Source organism: Antechinus flavipes, chromosome 5 (assembly GCF_016432865.1).
Source record: "Antechinus flavipes isolate AdamAnt ecotype Samford, QLD, Australia chromosome 5, AdamAnt_v2, whole genome shotgun sequence".
NCBI lineage: Eukaryota > Metazoa > Chordata > Mammalia > Dasyuromorphia > Dasyuridae > Antechinus > Antechinus flavipes.
Window position 1 is genome coordinate 12,278,159 of NC_067402.1, and position 21,526 is coordinate 12,299,684.

At 43.4% G+C, this 21,526-nt stretch overlaps 1 protein-coding gene across 1 annotated transcript in view; it reads left to right on the forward strand.

The window, feature by feature from the left end:
* The window catches only part of DNAH11 (dynein axonemal heavy chain 11), a 277,853-nt gene that overhangs the window by 25,227 nt on the left and 231,100 nt on the right, over positions 1 to 21,526 (forward strand). Inside the window, exons 6-9 of the mRNA XM_052001418.1 lie at positions 4,387 to 4,598; positions 10,187 to 10,420; positions 11,013 to 11,180; positions 18,999 to 19,115. Of these exons, the coding sequence (XP_051857378.1) occupies positions 4,387 to 4,598; positions 10,187 to 10,420; positions 11,013 to 11,180; positions 18,999 to 19,115 (731 nt within the window). The remainder of the gene's footprint in view (positions 1 to 4,386; positions 4,599 to 10,186; positions 10,421 to 11,012; positions 11,181 to 18,998; positions 19,116 to 21,526) is intronic.

The following is a 21,526-nucleotide window of genomic DNA, read 5'->3' on the forward strand; positions in this document are numbered from 1 at the left end:
CAAGGGCCTTTCATCTCATCTCACAAACAGTAATTGAGTGCTTACTGTCTGCCGGGCCCTGTGGACTCGGAGACAAAGGTGAACCAGCCCCTCCCTTCAAGGAGCTTACATTCTACGGGGGGGCAACAACACGGCTTTTTTCTTTAAAATTAAATTTTATTTTTTCAAAATTCAAGCTAGATCCTTAAATCTGTTTCCACGGAAAATAGTGAGCCTCAAGCATCTATTCGTTTTCGCGTCAACTGTTCGTGCTGGAGGAAAACTCTCACCTTGGGCCTTACACAGACAAGGGACAGATTCTAGGGCCTCAGCGGAGCTTTTTAAAAAGAAGTCTTGCCCTTCCAAATGTCACAGAGAAGACAGATCAAGCCTCTGTGTATCCATTTAAATTGGCGCATTTTCCCGACCATTAAAGCCTCCGTGTATACCATGAGTCCTTGAAGGCTGCTTCCGAGTCCGCTCCAGAGGGCCAAGCGTCCTTGTGTCTAATAGCTCATAATGAACATAAATGGTTTTGTTTTCATTGAGAGCAGATGAATCGGGGAGCTGGACCAAAGGCCACCAAATGGGCTGAATAATCAGGGCACTGGGAAGTTGCTCCGGAATAAAAGAAAATGAGAAGTCAAATGAAGGAGAGGCCAAAGGGGCAGCGTTCGGGGGGCAGCGAGCTCCCCACGTGCCAGAGACGCAGAGGAGGAGGCGCCTGCGGGAACGGCGGTCCCCAGAGAAGAATGGGGCATCCGCCGGGGTCCGAGAGAGGAGGGGGACTGGCCCTTTTGGCTCATCCGACTTAATGATTGGACCTGGTGGCTCCATAGTGCCCAGAGCACCCGACCTGGAGTGGGCAAGGCTCATCCTCCTGAGTTCATCAAACTTCATGAAATCTGGCTTCAGACGCTTAGTAGTTGGGACCTTGGGTAAGGCACTTCCCCTGCCTGCCTCAGTTTCCTCATCTGGAGAAGGAGTGTCTTTATCAGAGCATCCCAAATGGGATCATGAGGAGCCAGACATGAGTGAAAAATGAATGAGCAACAACAAAAGTCCCTTAACTTCTCTGAGTCTTAAATCCTCAGCTTCAGAATGGCCATTTCCTCAGGAAGCCCTTTTTAATCTGACTGAAAGAAAAAGAGTCCAGGGACCTCTCCATAGTGGACTCCTGAGTCAGGTTTCCATCGGGCACCCCGCTGCTCAGACCATCCTCCCAAAGCACCCGCCGACACGGGCATTCCCTTCGCCTTACTGGGAGCCTCCCCATTGTCTGCCTGAGAAGGTCCAAGCTCTTCAGATGGGCCTTGAAAGTCCTTCCTACCATGGCTTTCTTCTGCCCTCTTAGGCACCTTTCCCATCAGTCCCTTTTGAGGTTCTCAGACAAGTCGGTCTGCTCGCTGTTCCCTGCACTGGCCGGCATCTGCATTGATTGTCTTTCGTGCTCCTCATCACCATCTCTTCCAGTCCCGGCTTGGGTCCCCCCCTCTGTGTCACTTCTTGGTCACCATTTCCAGATCATGCCCCGGGCCATCATCCTCTTGTTCCTCCTCCTTCCCCCTCATGAGAACCCTGGGCTTTGCCCTGGGCCCACACTGGGCTGATAGGGGAATGTTTGCATTTTATTACCCAGAACCAGACCAGAATAGTTCATCTCCCATCACTCTTTCCGAACCATATCACCCACTTTACTTCTCGGTTTCCTTTAAGTTTTCCCTTCTCTCTATTGCAATGAGGGCAGAGCTAGTCCATCTTCTATGTGAATCAGCAGCACAAGCGCAGTGTAGGGCACATGAAATGTGCTTAATAAGCCTTCTGCCTCTATCCTCCCCCCTTCCGTCGCCTCTTCTGATTCTGTTTACATCTGTCTGACCTTCCTGTAAAATTTACATTTCCTGAGGCCAGGGAATGTTTTGTTATTTATTCATGTACCCACAATGCCTTGCCCACGTCATCCTTCAGAAATGCTTTTTGGGTTGGGTAAACACACTTTTGTGAGGCGAGGTTTGAAGAAACATAAGTGAATAGAAAGAATGACTGAAAAGCTTGGCCATACAGGAATGACCTACTTAAGGGATTTTTAAAAAGATTGTGAGAGTTCTTTTAATTTCAAAAGCCTTTGAGGCCTTTGGAGGAATAACATAATAAACTCTAAATATTGTAGTACTACTTATTATGCAGAATGATGGGCATAAAAGGTCCCTGCGATATCAGGGTCTGTTAGCCTTCAGGGGAGACCAAACCATTTCCAATAGATGAATAATATGGTATTAAAAACAACCTTAGCTTTCAGGAATACGCCGTAGCCTGTTGCAGTGCCTTGTAACTCCCCAGTTCTCTGACGGTAATTCTATCATATCAAACAAAAACCATTCCCCTAATGATTCACACCCTCTTATCCTTTTCCCTCCTTAATGAGGATAGAAAAGAGCTTGCTTTCCAAGTCATCTCTTTTCCAATAGATGTCTCATCTCATCAGTTAAATGATTCCGGACCTTCTCTGGAATAAAGAGTGTCATCCGTTGGGTCTCTCTCTCTTCCTCTCTCTTTTTTTTTTTTTAACCTTCCTTCAGAGACTCTTCCTTTTTGCTGCCTGCAGTGACAACCTTGGCCTTTTAGGACTGGTAGATACTGATTTATTTTTTATTTCATTACTATAGGGAACTCCAGAATGAATAAACTCCCTCTATCGATATGTGAGCTCTGTCTTACAGAGTTGCCTAGAACCCTGAGATGTTAAATGACTAGACCAGGCTCAGTGGATGTCAGACAGAGGCTCACTTGAACTCAGGTCTTCCTTCCTGGCTTCCAGACTAATGCTTCCTCTGCTCCAGCTTGCTGCCTCTCCCCTCTGATGTGAGGAAGGAAGACTGGATAATATAAGGTTATGGAGGGAGGCTCAATTTCCTTTCCTTCCAAGTTGGATCAAATCATAACCAAAAGGACACTTATTTTTCTCTTCAGTCTAGTAGCTCTAAGAGAAAAGCGGGACAGAACCACTCTCTGCAGGGATTTGAGGAGGTATTATGTATGTGGAAACCAGGACCAGAAGGTGGAAATCAGAGTGGGTAGTCTGGGCTTGATGGAAGGAGAAAAAACAAACCCAAACCAGAAAGCTTCCTAGCAACTAGACCTTTATTGTTTAGTTAATTAATGCCCTACCCCAGTGTAAGGTGTTCTCTTTCTTAAAAGGTCTTCAAGGAAAAGTCAGGGGACCATTTCTGGAAAAGAAAGAATTCTATGGCTGGAAAGAACTGAGATGTGGTTGCTGGGCTTTCTCCTGTCTGAAATCCAAGTCTATGAATTATTGGATACTTTGATATAGGGATGATAATAGAATCTGAATGCGGTATGGGAATGATGATAGGATCATCAATATACTGCAGGAAAAGTTCTTTGAGACTGTGGAGCTAGAATGGAAAGGAGCCTCGGAGGCCACTGAATCCAAGCCAAGATGAGGAAATGGTAGCCCAGGGAAGGCAAGGCTGCTAAAGAATGAGTCCGAGAGTCAGGATTTGAATCCTGCTTCTTTGTTTCTAAATCCAGTTTTTTTCCCTGCTAGCCTTTCTTTAGTACTTGAAAGTTTGCCAAGCCCTTCCCTCATATTTCTTTTTTCTTCATCACATCAACCTTGTGAGATAGATGTTACTATTTGCCTCTCTTTAAAGAAGAATAAACCACGAGGCACCAAACTGTACTTGGACATGTTTTTCTCTCCTCTATCAAAGACCCACTTCAGTGCCTAATCACAATGTGGAAGGAGTCCCTGGGGCCACAAAGGCTTTGCCAGCACAACTTAAGTTCTGGAAGGCTTTACCAAATGGGAAAGAATTTCATGGATGGGATAATTCCACTGGTAGGGAGGGGATCCTCTAGCTTCTGTTCAATTTTGGGCACCAGTCTAGCGAGAATCATGATAAACTGGAAGCCATTGCTAAGTAGGATCAGCCAAAAGAGAACTTAATTTTTTTTTGCATTTTAAAATAATATTCTGAGAAAAGGTCCATAGATTTCACCAGGACTGATCGTGTAAAAAATCTAGAACACATTAAAATAGTGAAGAACTCTTGTTCTATATGAATAGGCTAGTGTTAATCTTTAGGTTCAGGTTAAAGTTCAGTTTAAGTTGTGGTATAGATAGTACAAAAGGATATATGATCCAACTCGGTAATAATAGGTTGTTGTTACTTCTGTTTTTCTTTGTACTTAGAGGCTAAATCCATTTATTCATTCATTTTCTTGGAGGAGGAGTGAGACTGTGCTCTGGGCTTTTGATTTCATTTGTGTGAGGGAACTCCTCCCACTATGGAAACTCCATAAATTCAGGTTGGTATAGAGACTAAATTTAGAATCCCAAATCTCAGACTTTGACTTTGGTTTCCATTGGTGCTTCTTTTACAGCTCTTCTTGAAGCTCAAGATATAGAATTGTACCTGAGACCACTCAGAAGACATATTCAGCGCCTTAAGGAGACTGAATTCCCGCAGATTCATTTCTTGATTTCCCCGTTATTTCATACCATCTGCCTGATTTGGAGTCACTCCAGATTTTATAACTCACCTGCCCAGATAATCATTTTACTACAGGAGTTTTGCAATCTCTTTATTGACCAGGTATGTCGCTTTTGAGAAGAAACTTCAAGAATAAGAAATATGATTCCCCTTCCCTTATTTTAGAGTCTGATTAGTGGGCAATGAAGAATTGGAGCCCAAGGTGACCCTCCTCTTTTAGAAAGAGGCCTTACTCACTGTAAGGCCTTGTCTTGGGTTTCGGAAGACAAAAGCCAGAAATAAAATAATCCTTATCCTCAGGAAACTTATACTCTGCAAGCTGTAACAAATACTTCCTAGCTTAATTGAAGAGTCTACAAGATTCTAGTGGTCACTCAGCTCTTTCCTGCTGAGTAGAAAAGAAAATTTTTATTTCATTTTATTTTATTTTCAATTTATGGAATAAAACAAACATTTCCACAATATAGTACAACAAAAATGATTGTCCAATTGTAGGAACTGAGTTGTGTATGATGAAGTGGTTCTAAAAAACCAAAATCGAGTAGGAAAAGGTTAAAAAAGGAGAAAGTATCTCATAAAAATGGGTGCGAAAGAAAGCGCTAATACAGAAGAAGTGGGTAAGGATGGAGGGCTGGCAGTTTTGGAAATTTTACCTCATCTGGATTGAGGAGGAAGTATATATATGGGAGAGAGAGGAGAGAGAGATGTATGTGGAGATACACACACATACACATATGTATACATGAGAGATTTATAGATTTATTTATAGTATATATCTATAGATATATACACACTTGTATGTATGTATATATGTATATATCTCTCTCTGGGTATCTGAGTGTAAAAAAATTAGAAGTCTTCCCTTTTGATTTTACAAAGAATTTTGGCTTCTAGAAGGAGTGATGATGAGATGAGGAGAATGAGAAGAATCTGAGGAAAAAGCTCTTCTCCTTAGCCTCTCCTTTCCTCTCTCCTCATTTTCTCCCCACTCTCCTCCTTCCCATTCCCTCCTCTTTCTCTTCCCTCCTTCCTTTCTTCCTTCCCCTTCCTCCTCTTTTTCTCCTCACTGGGGAGAAGCTGCTTGGGTGTCAGTGTTAAAGCATGATCTGGGGTGATGTTGGACAGCTCCGTGGCGGGCTGGATGGGAGCTTGCTTACTCTCTTTAAGCTGGACAAAACTGCAAATTTTCCCATCTGTGTTCTACATCAGTCCAAAAAAAGAAAAATAAAACCATACTTCAATGTCTAGAAGAACGATTTCCTCCAGGGAAATTTATTCAGGTGCAGATAATTAATAAAGTGACTGAAATGGGAGGATATTGAGATATTCCTAAGTCCCTGGTCTACTCCGAAGTAATGTAATTATGATTTGTAATATTTATACTTTTGTGACAAGTTTGTGTATATATGATGGGTACATATATGTGTGTATGTGTGTGTATGTTTATATATATATGTGTGTGTGTATATATATATATGTGTGTATATATATGTATATGCATACCTAAATATATAGAGATATATGTATATACACTATAGGATGTGATGTACCACATCATGTATCCCACAGGCTGGAAGGGACCTCCACCTCTTACCAGCTGAGGTAGCCTAGGCCTGGAGAATCAAAGTGACTTCCCAAAGATGCCATAGGGGGTTCCTGGGATCCAAGCCCAGGCCTTCTGACCCCCAGTTCTGTGCTTTTTCTAGTTAGCCCACTGTAACATGAAGCATGAGCCCCAACGCACATTATGGAAGAGTAGATATCTAGGGGTCTTCTTGCTGGGGCGCTCTGAGCTGCCATCTTCCCGACCCCATGCGAAACTCTGACAACTTCCTTCTTGTGTTTGATGAGAAGTGAGTGAGGGTCGGAGAAGCTGTCTTAGAACCAGATGCTTCTCACCAGTCTAGAGGGAATGTCATCCATGGCTCACTTTTCAGAAGAAAAAAAAAAAAAAGCTAAGCTTTCCTGTCTCCTTTCCTTAGTGCTAGTTCATCACGTCTTCCCCCTTCCCGTTCTTGAAATCCTCTAGTGGAAGCTTCTTTTCCAGGGGGAGATGATTGTTTTCATTCCTGGACATTCTGCCTGCTTGGTGGGCAGGGAGTCCCATTTTAAGTAGCTTAAGATGTCAGGGTGGGAAGGGAGATAATAGGACACATAAATTGGAACAGGAAGGAAATCCTTTCAACTAATTACCAATACGTCCCACTCAAATGGATTCCATTACATTGTCCATTGAGATGTTTCCCTGCTTTCTAAGCAGCAATCAATTAAGTCACCCAACTTTAAACTAGTAGGCAAGTAAATTAAACATTACTTGGCACTGTTGGGGAATAGATTCTGGAAGTTAGTCTATTAAGTAAATGCTTGTCAAAGAAACATTGATTAAATGCCTACTATGTGCAATGCACTCGAGTGGCACTTTAAGGGGCCTATAATGATAACTAGGGAGGGCCTGGAAGTAGTTAAGATTGACTCAATCCAGCTTCTTCCTTCTCTCCCTCTCCTTCCCCTCCTTCTTCTCTCTCTCTCCCCCCATTACACTTCAGTTTGTTGAGGCTGTTCTCTTGCCGGGGCTGGTGGTATCCAATTTAATTCTGATGAGATTTTTAACTGTTTTTGCCTAAAATGATTTAACTCATTATGGCAAAGTGATCAGTGCAGAAGGTTAGAAATCCAAACGATGGCGGCTCGTGGGGGATGGCTCCCCTTAACACCGGCCAGAGAGCTTGGCTCCCTTGCTATGGGCTGACCTGGCCCTGCTTGCAGTCCTGGCACTTCCTGGCAGGCTCTTTCTGAGGTCTTTGCTTGCAGAGTTGCCATCTCCACGTGTTCCATTCTAGGTCAGGGGAGCATCTGCAGTTTCCCCACAGGCTGTGGATAATTGAGCTTCATTACAACTTTGATGAGTTTCTTCTCACACTGATAATTTTTGTACCATTTGGGCTCCCGCCCAAGAGCTGCGGGCTTCCTGTGGAGCATTGTCCCCACCATCCGGCCCTGTGGAGTTGGGTGGGGTTCAGTCATTTTGCAGCTGTGTCCAATTCGACTCCATTTGGGTTTTCTTCACAGAGATACTGGGGCAGTGGCCATTTCCTTCGCCAGCTCATTTTACAGATGAGAAAGGCAAGCAGGCTTAAAGTGACCTTAAAGTGATCAGGGTCCCCAGCTAGTCAGGGTCTGAGGCCAGATTTGAACTTGGGAAGCTGAGCGGGCTTGATTCCAGGCCTGGTGCTGTGTCACTGTGCCTTCTAACTGTGTCCCCCACCCCAATTTTTTACTGCAAACCAATAAACTACCTTGAAGGTTTATGGGTTCAAGTCCTGCCTTTGACAAATTCCTGATACGTGATTCTGGGAAAGAATTTAATATCTGTGTCCCTAGCAAGTGCTGATTTATATTTGTAGAGAAAGTTCCTTACCAGGAGCTTCCTACATTATTAAATGTTTTAAAAATCATTCGTGTGTGTGTGTGTGTGTGTGTGTGTGTGTGTGTGTGTGTGTGTAAGTGTAGTTAGCTATGGATTTTCTGTGATTCTGGGAAATTTGATTTTTCAAAAATAACTACAATATAAAACTCTCCTAATGTGTAGTAAGAAGAACCCTGGGCTTTTCCTGTAGTTTCTATGGCATAGTTAGGATCTCAGCTTCCTCATCTATAAAACAATGGGTTTGGATGAGATAGTCCCTGAGATCCTTTTGAAGCTCCCTCTTCCAAGCTTTATTTCCCTTGTGCTGTAGTTGCCTTTCATTGTTACTGTTATTTTTTCGGGGGAAGCATGTATGATATTTTATAAATGAAGTTATGGTCCAGTTTAAAAACCACCCGGGGAGCAGGGCCTGCTCCTCTTACTTTTTCTATGGGTTAAGTAAATAGTAGGAACTCAGTAAGTACTTGTTGAATAATTAAATTATCAGCCAGCTAAGTTTACTATTTGCAAGTCTGAGCTGCAATACTGGGCTAGGTGCTTTCCCAGTGGGTGGGATGACTCTCACCTCAGGAGCCAGGAAGGATCCGATAGCCAAGCCTGGGTCCCCTCCTCTCCCCTCCCCCTCCTGCCTCCTTGGGCTCTGAGATTCTGTGGATTCCAAATTCATCGTGCCTTAGAGGGATCTGGGCAGATTAATAGGCGCTAATCCAAGACAGTCTGGCCGTCGCACATCCCTGGCAGGCCAGCTGTGGTGGAAGGTCAGAGGCTTTCTAGTGTCCTTAGAAAAACTCAGTCAATGGCCAGCTCTCTGACCCCGATTTAAGAGCTGATTCGTGTAAATTCAAGCCTCTGTTCCGATTACAAATTGGGCCAGCTCCGCTAGGAAGTAGGATGGCTTCTCAAGCCTCCTGTTAGAGGTGCACTTGGCCTGCGTTGCTGGTTAAAAGAAAGGGGCGTTGTTTACTCTTGCTTAGCACCCGAGCTGCCTGCTGTCTGTGACCCGAGTTTTGTTGCCTCTTGGTGCTGTCTTATTTGCCCCAGGGGGCTCTTGTACCCATTATTCTTTGGGCTCTGCTTTCTCCACTCTGTAGCATTCAGGCAAATCCCCCTTTCTCTGAATTCTCGCCACACCCAATGTCTTTCTTTCACGAGATTTTCCTTCCTCCAAAAGTCACATCCTTGCAGGTGCTCAGGTTGGCCTCCTGGGAGTTATCCTGGATTCACCCCTCGGCACCCAAGCCCGGTTTCTAACCTCCAGTGTTTGTCTCACATCCCTTCCCTTCCTTCCCCTTGCCTAGTTCCCCATCACCTGTCCCCTGGGCTGTTGTAATAGTCCCTTAATTGGTCTGCCTGCTTCTGGGATCTTTCTTTTCCAATCTACCCTACACACATCTGTTAAATTAATCTTTCTTTCTAACAAACCCAGCCTGCATGTTTCCCCACTGCTTAAAAACCTCTTCCTTTTATGATAAAATGCAAAATCTTCAGCCTAACTCTTAAAGGCCTCCGCAGTCTGGTTCCCTATTTTTCCCATCTGAATTCAAGCTCTTTCCCTTCAAACACTTCCTGTTCCAGTCAGATAGAAGCACTAGTTGTTCCTTGTAGTGACGTTCCCTCTCTCACTTCTTTGGGAGCCTCTGCAGACTGAGGCGATCTAGAACCTGCGTCTGTCCTTCATACTCCGGTAGCAGCCTCGTTTTGTTAGCTGATCTCTGCATTTCTCTCCTTTGTCCCCACAATGTTTCTGCCAAACTGGCTAACTGGCTCTTCTCCGGATGTGACCTGCCCTGCCCATCCCCATGCCTTTGCATTTATGGTCCTTCCTGCCTTGAATTCACTCCTTCCTCGCCTCTGGCTCCCAGAATCCCCCGTGTTGTTGGCTCAGCTGCCAATTCCCACTCCCCTCCGCGGTTAGTGGTATCCCCTCTTGGAATTATTTTGCATTGGGTTATGGATGATCTTTATTTAATGATCTGTGGCCCTGTCACTTCTTCCTAAGACAAAATAAGCAGCTTAGTGCCTTGCATAGAGCCTCACGCATGTTAGATACCCAATAGATCTTTACAAACGCAACTATCTGTGGCCGGTTGCATCCATTATGATTTTCCCTTCCCAGCCTTGCCCTGCCCTCCATCATTTAAAGCTATTTAGAGCCCGTGTGAATGCCACTTTAAAGCAAATTGTGATAACCCCACTTGCCAAAAGAAGCCAGGGAAAAGTTGTCTCTGTATTCCCGATCTCTGTGTTTCTCTCATTTTCTCAGGCAATCACCTACCTTTCCCCGGATGAACTTTTGAATGGAGAAGTTGAAGAATCCCTGGAACGGGTGCGAGTGGCCATGAACATCTTAAAGACCTTTAAAAATTCTTTCTTCAACTATAGGGAGGGCCTGGCAAGGTATTTCAGCAGACGCCAGGAGATCAAGCCGTGGGATTTCCAATCCCACATGGTGTTTTGGAGATTTGACAAGTTTTTCAACCGTTTGAGGAAACTAGAGGTATTGTCTCTTGGCTCCCACTTCCTGAAAATTATATAGGCTTGAGTGAATCAGTGTACTTTTCAATGCTTTTGAACCAACAGGTACTGTCGTCCATGGGGTAGGTGAGTGATTCAGAAGATTGTAAGGAGATCCCTCCCCCCACCCGAGACAAACACTAAGGGTAGATTTTTCTTTGGTTTCCATATCATTTTTTATTATTCTGTAAATATTACAGTGAGTACAGATGGAAATCCATATGTATGAAAGCTAGTCTTTAAATAAAATCTTGAAATGGAATGTATCTGGTGCTCCGAAAAATTAGATGGTAAGGTTTGTAATGACATGTACATGGGGTACATCTCACTTGATTAGAGAGGAAATGTACCAAAAGGATAGAAAGCTAGCTTCCGAGCAAGAAAAACCTGGGGTCCTACCTCCAATGGATATTGAACGTTTTCTAGTGACTGTTCTATAATAAAATCTTTATTTCCTTTTCTTTTTCCATATACACGGAAATGTGAATTTTTAAAGTGATTAAATGTTGAAAATGAACATTGGCTGATGAGTCTGATCGAGTCTTTACAATGTTATTTATTTGTTTGTTACAAAGGACGTATTTTCAACAATGCTGGAGTTGGAGAAGCTGGAGAGACTTGAGTTTGGTGGCACCAAGGGGACGGTTCTCAATGACAAGATCTGTGAGATGAGTGAAGAATTTGTGGACATCTGTAAGGTTTTCCAACAGAGAACTTATGATCCGTGTGACTACGATAACACGGTAATAATGTTTCTGGGTCATGTTCCATCATATATTAGGACATAAGAACTGAAAGGATTGTCTTAGGGATTAATAGTCTTAGAGAACAAGCTCAAGTCCAGCTCCTGAGGAAACCAGTCAACGGGCTTTTATTATGCACCTGCTGTATGTCCAGTGGGTCAATCAAGACAAAAGTGAGAGTTCCTGTTCTCAGGGAGTTTACATTCTATGGAAGGAAAAGTGAGTCAGACTTGCTTGAGGTCATATAGTTTGGCAAAGGCCTAGGTTGGAGCTAGTACTTTCTGTCCCTTTGTTTGGCTTTCTTCCCTCCCTTCCTTCTTTCCCTTCCTCTCTTTCCTTCCCTCTCTCCTTTCTTTCCCTCTTTCTTTTCCTTCCCTCCTTTCCTCCCTCCCTTTCTTCCTTCTTCCCTTCCCTCCTCCTTCCTTTCCTCCTTCTTTCCTTCCTCCCTCCCTCTTTCTTCCATTCCTTCCTTCTTTCCCTCCCTCTTTTCATCTCTTCCTTCCTTCCTCCCTTCTTCCTTCCTCCCTTCTTCCTTCCTCCCTTCTTCCTTCCTCCCTTCTTTCTTTCTCTCTCCCTCCCTTGCTTCCTTCCCTCCCTCCTCTCTCCCTCCCTTGCTTCCTTCCCTCCCTCCTCCCTCCCTCGCTTCCTTCCTTCCTTCCTTCCTTCTTTCCTTTCTTCCTTCCTTCCCTCCCTCCCTCGCTTCCTTCCTTCCCTCCTCCCTCCCTCGCTTCCTTCCTTCTTCCCTCCTCCCTCCTTCATTAAGCCCCAGCATTCTCCATTATTCCTATTTTTCCATCATCTTGTGAATCACTTGAGATCCTTTTATCCTGTATTAAACATCCTTTTTTCCTCTTGTTTAAGAAGTTTGCCCTCTGACGTCTAAGTCATGGTTTTTGCAGTCCTTCCTAAATGTATTTTTTTTCCATTTCGCCCCCATCTTTTATCTTGGGGAGGGGGAAGAAAAACCACCTTGCAATTTTTCACTTTTCCTAAAGGGAAGTCACGGAAGCTGTTGACTTTTTAGCCCTTTTTAATCTTAGACATCTTCCAGCATCTGGGTCTCTTGGGATTTACCTGTAAGAATCCCCACAGCACTAGGTTAAAAATAGCTCCTTGTTATCAGTTGTTTGGCAAGGTCCAATTAAGTACTGAGGGAGAAAAGCGAACATCTAACCTTTTTCCTCATTAAGATTCTGGAGCTGCTTCATTTTATCACTTTCATTTTTTATTTTGAATTGAGCAGTCTTCAATTTCACACATTTTCCCTAACATTTAACATGTATCACAACAATAACAATAAGATGTATAGTTTTACGTTTTATGCAAATTAATTCTCTCTATATATAAAATCTCATTTTATTCTCCCAATAATCCTGTAAGATTGATAATGCAAATATTATTGTTTACATCTCATTTGTGTCCTGGACTTGAGATGTCCTGGGTGTCTTGGTGTGAAGGTTCCCTCCACCGATATAAGTTGACCCACTTCCTGCAACTGGTCAACTTGGGGAGCTGCCTGGGGTAATATGCCTGTGGTCACACAGTCAACATGTATTGGAGGTAGAAGTGACCTCGGTGCTTCTTCACCTCTCTCCGTTATGCACGTCTTCTCCCTAGTCAAGTGGGATGACGTTTATAAATCTCTTTTCAGACCTTAAAATCTGTATTAATGCGAGCAATGGAGCAGCTAGGTGGTGCAGTGGTTAGAGTGCCAGGCCTGGAATTGGGAAAACCTGAATTCAATTGAGATCACAAAGAGTCCGATGTGACTTAGACAATTGAACCACAACCACAATGCTGACTATTGTGTATTATTATTATTATTATTATTCATACTCTAGTTTTGAAATGAGAAAACTGAGACTTGGAAGGATTATTGTCTAATTCAGATTATTACTATTATTATTCATACTCCTGTCTTTTTTAAAATGAGAAAACTGAGACTTGGAAGGATTACTGTCTAGCTCAGATTATTATTATTCATACTCATGGTTTTTTTTAATGAGGAAACTGAGACTTAGAGGGGTTACCCTAGCTCAGATTAACACAGAGCCAGGATTTTTGACTCCAAGTCCAAGCTTTTCCCATCAGGGAATTAATGCCAGATACAGATACTTTACAACAAGGAACACCTGGGAGATAAAGAGGTCACATGACTGCAACTATTGGGGCAGTGAAGGAAAAAGGACTTGCGTCCTTAACTATTCCTTAACTTTGCTTAGTAATATAGAGAGGGGGTAAAGAGCGAAGCCATGATTTCAAGAGTATGGGGACCTCCCAGGAGGAACCGTCCCCATCAGCACGTTGGCTGCCACTCATGATCCTGAAGAGTTGCCTGGTTGATTGATTGCCCAGCCAATATATTGCAAAGGTGAGATTTAAATTCAAACTTTAGGAGCAGCTAAGTGGTGCGGTGGAGCACCGGCCCTGAAGTCAGGAGGACCCGAGTTCAAATCTGGCCTCAGACACTTAACACTTCCTGGCTGTGGAATCCTGGGCAAGTCACTTAACCCCAATTGCCTCAGCAAAAAATAACAAAATAAACTTATGTTTTTCTGACTCTGGAGCCAGATCTTTTTGCATTCTGCCCCTTTACATCTATGTATTACATAATACTTTGGGGCAGATGGGACCGTACAGATCTAGGATTTCATTGAGATGAGGAACTCTTAGGGAGGAAACTCTTGCTACCAAATGGTGGCCAGAAGTGGTTCTGATTGTAGTCTTAGGGGCCTGGGGCGCGGAGAATGTAAGTGACTGCCCAGGAGCAGACACCCAGGATGTGCCGATGGTAGGATTTGAACCCAGCTTTTCCTGGTGCTCGGGCCAGCTGTCCATGGACCGTCCCAGGCTTCCTCCCTTCCGTGACACTCATGAGAAGCATCCAACAAGGCAGTGATTGATCGGACCCCAAGCTTGACTCTCCTCAACTGATTAATAGGTTGGAAAGCTTTGTCCTGGCAAGGGTTGTGGAAGAGCTTGTCCATCACTTGCGGACCTGGAGTCACTGAGCAGTGCATTATTTAGAAGTTTTCTGGGCCATTTACAGAATGGAGGGATTTTCTCAGGCTGGTTCCTGGAAAGAGCTTTCAGGTTCCCAAGTTGTGATTAATATTGAATGAAAGAGTCACTCTTGGTTTAACTTCGATTTTCCCCCTAATGGACTGAAAGGAGCAAGAGAGGTACCAAGACAAACGATCTCTTTCCTTCGTGTTTACATTCAGCGGCCGTTCCAGTCCGTGTCAGGCGCTCGGCACGCTTGTCTGTCGTCCCAGGTTTCAGCTGACCAGAACGGGATGATCGTTTCTATAAAACGGGGATGGGAGGTTTCCCGAGGTATCTGAAATAGAAGAGGGGACCGAGTGCCAGAAGGGGGACATGGGAATCCTGGACATCAGCCCTTCTAAATAGAAAGGTAGTTGTGAAACTATCAGTAACGACCAACCCCTGGGCTGCTTTCCCATCTTGACAAACACCAATCTGTGCACATCTCAAAATGTTTGTAGCTTTTTCTTGTAAAGCTTTTGCTGAGGTGGGAAAGATGGCAGATGAAGAAAAGAACTGGCAGGCTTTTGCAAATGATATTTATAGCCGACTGCATCTCGACAGGCACGTAAGTGACGGAAACAGATGACGAGATTCCACAGGATTGTTGACGGGTTCCAGATGATTACGGGATGGTTCTAAATGAGCATTTAGTTCAGTTGAGCGGAACGTGGCTTGAAAGGGTCTTCTCCAAGAAAGTGTGTCCCTTGCACACGTGAAAGACTTTCTGTGCCCAGGTGAGGAGTTTGCCTCAAGACACTAGGAGAGCCCAGATGGTTTTGGAGCTAGTGATAAGGTCTTACTGTGTGGCAGATGATCAGAGCTTGAGAAAGGGAGACCCTTTAGCAGCCAGGCCACGTTGACCTAGGATAGTGGCTATGCGAATGAAGAGGAGAGAGTAGGTGGCAGAGAGATGGTGGAGGCAAAATCGTTCAATCTGGGCAACGAATTGAATCTGGGGGATGAGGAAGGGCTAGGAATCAAAGATAAATCTGAGGTTATGGACCAAGGGGATTGGGAGGATCCTGGTGCTCTCCACAGCAATTGGGAGTGCTGAAGGCTGAGGCTTACAAAGTTCTTTACAGTCAGTGATCTCATTTAACTCTGGAAATGCTAGAAAATAAGGAAATGGACTCAGTGAAGGAAAAACATTTTTAGATTTATTTCCGAGGAGAAGTCCTAGTGCCCTTTAGCTTCAGGATGCCCTCTCTCCTCTTTTGATGTCCTAGCTTTCGCTGCTCTCCTGTCTCCCGCCTCACCACCAGGAAGGGGGACATGATTACTCTAAGAACCAGGAGGAACCTCCCAAGTGTACCAGCCCCAAGAGTGAAAATTATTCCAGGGACCTACATTATCCTTAGGTTGCAGCTTTTGGTAATTAGGTCTCATTTAATACTTCTCTGCATCCACTTCCCAAAGGATGCTTTTTCTGAATCTCTCTTGAGAGAGCCACTCGGCTCCCCAATTAACTCCTCTCTCTCCCACAGTGAAACATGAGAGACACACATCCATTCCTTCCTGTTCAATCCATTAATCAATCAACATCTCTTAAACACTACAGTGTACCAGGCAAATGACAGTCCCTGCCTTTAAGGAGCTCTCAATCTAATGGAAAGATTCATTGTGTTTCATTGTGTTCAACAAGCAAAAATGCTTATGTGGATTTTTGCCTGTTGATTTTGCATCAGTCTGTAATGTTGATGATGGACAGTTTCTAGTGGTTTCCTTTTGGAAATTTTCTCCTTGTATTAAAAAACAAGGCTCCTTGATAGACGGTATCAGCAAAGTCAAACAGCCCTTTCCTCCCAAGCCACCCTCTTTATTTAGCCTTTCAAGAATGTTCCCGGATCTCAAGTTGGCAAGTCTTTTGTGACGATACAGAAAGAAGGGACACGTTAGACGTGTTCAGACTTGTTGGTCTGTTTTCTAAAAGGTAATGGCATGTGAAAGGAAGGGATCAGTGTTTATACTGATTTGGGGGAAATGGAGACTTCTTCCTTGATGCTAAATAGAAATAAAACAAACCTTGGTGTTCAAGCCTTTCTGCCGCGGGCATCTGGGTCAGTGGGGGTTAGGATTCAGTCTGATCGAGGCGAGGGCACTTCTCAGTCTATAGGAGCGTTAATCTGTGGATTTGGGGGGTGTATGTTTTGTCTCCCCCAATAACACACAAACGCCCCAAAGGGCAGGGACGGGTTTTTTCTGCCCATCCTTACCATCCAGATCAGGTGGCCTGGCATAGAGTAGATACTTCATAAATACATGATGGTTGACTTTTGAATTAGGGAAAGTCATTCAGTCATCAAGCATTTTTTTTCCTATTCTTTCTAATGCTTTATTTTAACAGGAATGGATGCTGTATTTTGTTAAAAGCTTTTTCTTCATCTTTTTTTTATTATAGCTTTTTATTTACAAGTTATATGCATGGGTAATTTCATAGCATTGACAGTCATCAAGCATTTATTAGGCACCTACTATATACCAGACACTATACTAATTAGGCCATTTCATGGGGAAAGCAACCTTGGGTTGTAGCTTGGGATTCCCTCCACTTTGGTTCTTGTCCTAAAAGGGTTTGGTAAAACCATCTGTGACTTCAAGCGTCTATATTAGAAGCTCTTTGAGGGTAGAAAAGATTGTATTCTGGAGCTGGATATTTCTTACACTAAACATAGTGTTTGGACACATAATAGGCACTTAATATGTGTTTGTCAGCACTTACTGTATGCCAGGTATGGCACTGAGCTTTGGGGGCACCAAAAAAATAGAAAACACAGTCACTGTCTTCAAGGAAGTCGCCTTCTAATGGTGGGGAGACCCCCCCCCCAGCAGGCAGTGGTGCGGGTAGAAGGGAGATGGTTGTTCAGTCGTTTTTCAATCGAGTCTGACTCTTCATGATCCTATTTGGGGCTTTCTTGGCGAGGACGCCGGGGAGGTCTGGCAGGTCCTTCTTCGGCTCGTTTTTAACAGATGAGGAAAGTGAGACAAATAGGGTTAATTGACGTGGCCAGGGTCACACAGCTAAGAAGTGTCTGGGGCTGGATTTGAACTCGGGGAGTTCTATCCACTGCAGCGCCCCCAGCTATACACATATATACACACACATACACACATAAATACACAACCACACATTCTTTACACACACACACACACACAAGAAATACATACATGAAACTTAAGCACACACGTGTGTGTGTGTATGTGTGTGTATTTGTATGCACACACACATATGCACACAGTGTGAATGGGAAGTAATTTCAGAAGGGAAGGAAGTGTGAACTTAGGGAAGAGACCAAAAAGGCTCCTGCAGAAGCTGGGATTGGAGCTCAGTCCTGAAGGAATTTGTTCCTCGGAGGGCCGGCAGCCAGGAACCCCAGCAGGCCATGCCGCGGTTGGCGCGGTGCCCCCAAGTCCCGGGGGTGCTCTCCGTCGCCGTGGTCTCAGGGTGATCCATTTTTTAAGCAGAGTGACTGCCAAGCTGCCGAGCGATTTGTAGAGGGCTGCATCTGCATTGTGGGAGGGAGCTCCACCTCTCCGAGTTCTGGGGTCTGCGACAGCTGAGTTTTTGAGGGGATCAGTCAGTTGTGGTGAGCGATCGAGGTGAGACTCTATTTTACGATTCACCCATAGATTTAACAAAATTCAAATCTATCATTTCTTCTTTTGTTGTGGGATGTCGTCCTAAATGAAAGCTGTGTAAGCTTGGAGATGCTAGTGTAAGAAAGGTAGAGTTGGATTTTCTGAGAGCAGGGAGAACAAAGCTTCAGGGAGAAAAGGATTCTGTTGTTGTTTAAAGCTTTATGTTAAAGGGTGACCCGCGTACTTGTCTCGGGCCCTGTTTGGGCAAAGGGAGAGTTTGGATGGGGACGAGGCCGCTGGGTCCTCTTGCCTCCTCGTTGGTCTGTAGGCCTGTAAGCCACAAGGCGAGGACAGAAGTGCCTTCTCAGGGAGCCTGGGCGGTGGGACCACCCAGAATGCACCCCGACTGTTGCACTCTATACAATGTTGCACCGTCTATACAATGGGGGCAACAGCACTCGTAGGGGCAGCCTGGGGTAGTGGTTGGGAAAGCCTCTGACCTATCGGAGGCAAGTGTGATTTTGCCTACGTCACTGACACCTCATAGGGACATGGGAAACGCTCTAAGACTTCATTGCATACAAGTGGATGGTCTGAGGTAGAGGAAGCTGTCCCATGGCATCAAAAAAATCAGATTATAAAAATATACACATATGTATGTGTGTGTGTGCGTTCATGCGTGTGTTTATGTCAACTCCCCGAGGCCAGGAACTGTCTCGTGCTTGTCTTTGTATCTCCGGGGCCCAACGCGAAATCCAGTACACAGATGAAACGCGATACAGGCTTGTTGATTGACTGATAAATGAGATCATGAGAAGCTGTGAGGAGATAGATAGAGCATCTCCAGACTTGGGAGTCAGAAAAATTGGGTCAAAGTCTTTCTCAGTCTCTCTGAGTCTCATTTTTCTCATCTATAAAATGGGGATGATAATAGAAGTACTCATCTCCCCGAGTGATTTTGAGAATCAGTGAGATGATTTACAGAAAGTACGTTGTAATTCCTACCTAAAGTGTTGATGTAAATTTCAGGAATAATAGTAATAATCAAAAGAAAGAGAAGGAAGGAAAGAAAGAAAGAAGGGGGGAAGAGAGAGAAGGAGGGAAGGAAGGAAAGAAGGAGAAGGAAGGCAGGAAGGAAACGGAAGCCCATGGGGTTGTGACCCCCGCTGTAATATGTAAATTTTTATCTTCCAGGAATTCGAAGAGGATTATGCCGCGTTCAAAGCTAAAATTCTGGACTTTGACAGAAGGCTCGGCACTGTCCTTTGTGCTGGTTTCCTAGATTGTCCAGGCTTAGAATCAGCATTTAAGGTTAGTACTGACTTCCAACGATCACCCAAAGCTACTTTAATTGTTAGGGGGATTGGAAAATCATAGACTCATGGAATAATACAATCCAATCAACATTCATTTCAAGTCCATTCCATATCCGAATCCTTGTTAAACTCCGGGGATACAATTAAGAAAAAGAAAGCCACTCCCTGCCTTCAGCAAACTTCAAGCTAATTGAGATGGATGGGAAAATAACACATAAAAATCTCAGGTTTCAAACTGAAAAGGAAAAACCTTCATGACCACTGAATCTAAGCCCTCTCATTTAAAAAAATAATTTTAATATTTTAAATAAATTTTAAATAAAAATATTTAATATTTTAAATAATTTTAAATAATTTCATTTTTTTGAACTTATAAGTTGAATATTTCCATCTAAAAATAGAAAAGAAAGTTGTATATTGCAAGTATGAATTTCTGTTATGTGCAATTTGATTTTCTTTTGAAATATATGATAAATTCAACACATGACTTTCAAAGATGTGCTCATCAGTAATTAATTCTGTCATTTTAAATTGAAAATTTTATTTAATTTATTTAAAATTTAAAAGTTTATTTTAAATTTAAAAAAATGCTTTAATGTTCCTCCCCACTACTCTATCTTTCTGTTTTTCCTTCTTTTTCTCCCTATCCCTGAATCCTATTACAAATTACAAAAAGAAAAAAGAAAAAAAAAAAGAAAACCCTTGTAATGAAGGGTTCTAAGTATACAAGTGAAAGTCCAACAAAACAAACTCTCACACAGGCCATGTCTGAAAATGGCTTGTTCTTCACCCTTTGCCCATTTCTCTCTGGTCAGGTGACTAGCATGAGTCCCCACAGCCCCTCTAGAGGCTTGGTTGGTCATTGCCACGTGCAGAGTCCTCAGTCTTTCAAAGTCGTTTGCCTTGATGACATTGTTCTCCTGGTTTGGCTCCCTTCCTTCTGCCTCTGTTCACACAAATCTTCTCGGGTTTCTCCAAAACCTTCTCTTCCATTATTTCTTAAGGCACAACATGTTCCATTGTAGTCACACAGCAGAGTTTGTTCGGCCAGTACCAGTTTTAAGGCTGCTCCCTTTAGTTTCAGTCCTTTGCTCTAACACAAGATCTGCTGGAAATAATTTTGCACGGATGGATCCTTTTCCTCTTTCTTTGATTTCTTTGAGGTATGTAGTTCCGTCATTTTACCATGAGGATTTTGAGGTACAGAGTTAAGTGTACCTTAACTCTGTTAAGTGACTTGCCCAAGACCTCACAGTTAAGTGATTAAGGCAAGATTTGAATTCAGATCTTCCTGACCCTTAAATCCAGCGTTCTATTCTGTAAGTCACGCTGCCTCTGAATCAAGCATCGTTTACTTATTTTTCCCTTACTGAATTTATTAGCCAATTGATCAGCAAGCATTCATTAAGTGCTTACTGTTTGCCAGGCAGTCTTCCTAGTGCTGGGGAAACAAAGAAAAAACCCAAAGCAGGGTTGCCCTTATGAAGTTCACCTTCTAACAGGGAGAGACCACGTACATAAGTGGGAACATAGGAGATCCATCTGACTGTAGTTGGGAGATAAACCTTAGAGGGAAAGAAGGCACCAGCAGATGGAAGTGTGGGGAGGTTGACAATGGTACATATTGAATGATACTCTAAGGAAGCATGAAGCTTGCCCCAGAAAAATAATTTTATTTTTAGGGCATCAATGCATTGAGCTTTGTTGAGATGCCCAAGATTGTATCTTCCAACTCGATTTTTTTGTACAATTTGGTCAGCCTCAGGCCCTACAGAGAAAAAAATGGGACCCTCCCTAATAGAAGGTATTTGCGTGCCTTTATTGGAATATTTTCATATGGCTATTTTTTTTTCTGAGATGATTTGGATTAAGTAACTTGCCAGGATCACACAGCCAGGAAGTGTTAAGTGTCTGAGACCAGATTTGAACTCAGATCCTCCTGACTTCAGGCCTGGTGCTCTATCCACTGTGCCACCTTTCTGCCCCTCTCACTTTTTAAAAAAAATATTTGTTCCTCAGAAGCGAGTGCAAGCAATAATGTTGTAAAAAAAATTACCCTGGCATGGGTTCTGTCAATAAAAAGTTATTATAAAAAATAAAATAAAATAAAATATTTGTTCCTCAATATTGCAATCATGCCCAAAGTATGTCTCTCAGTTTAAGTGCCCAATGGAGGGAAAAGCATATTAAAGAAAAGCAACCTCTTCTAGGGGAAAAATATATATTGTTTTTAAAAAAAAAAACACTTTAGAACAATTTGAAAAGCTCAAAGGGAAAGGGAATAGAAAAGCATGGCGGAACCAGTGCAAGTCAGAAATCAGTTGGAAGGATACTCTAGAAGAGACTACAGACATCTTTTTACCACATCGGATGAACATTTGGGACTATTGAATGACCATGCTCAGA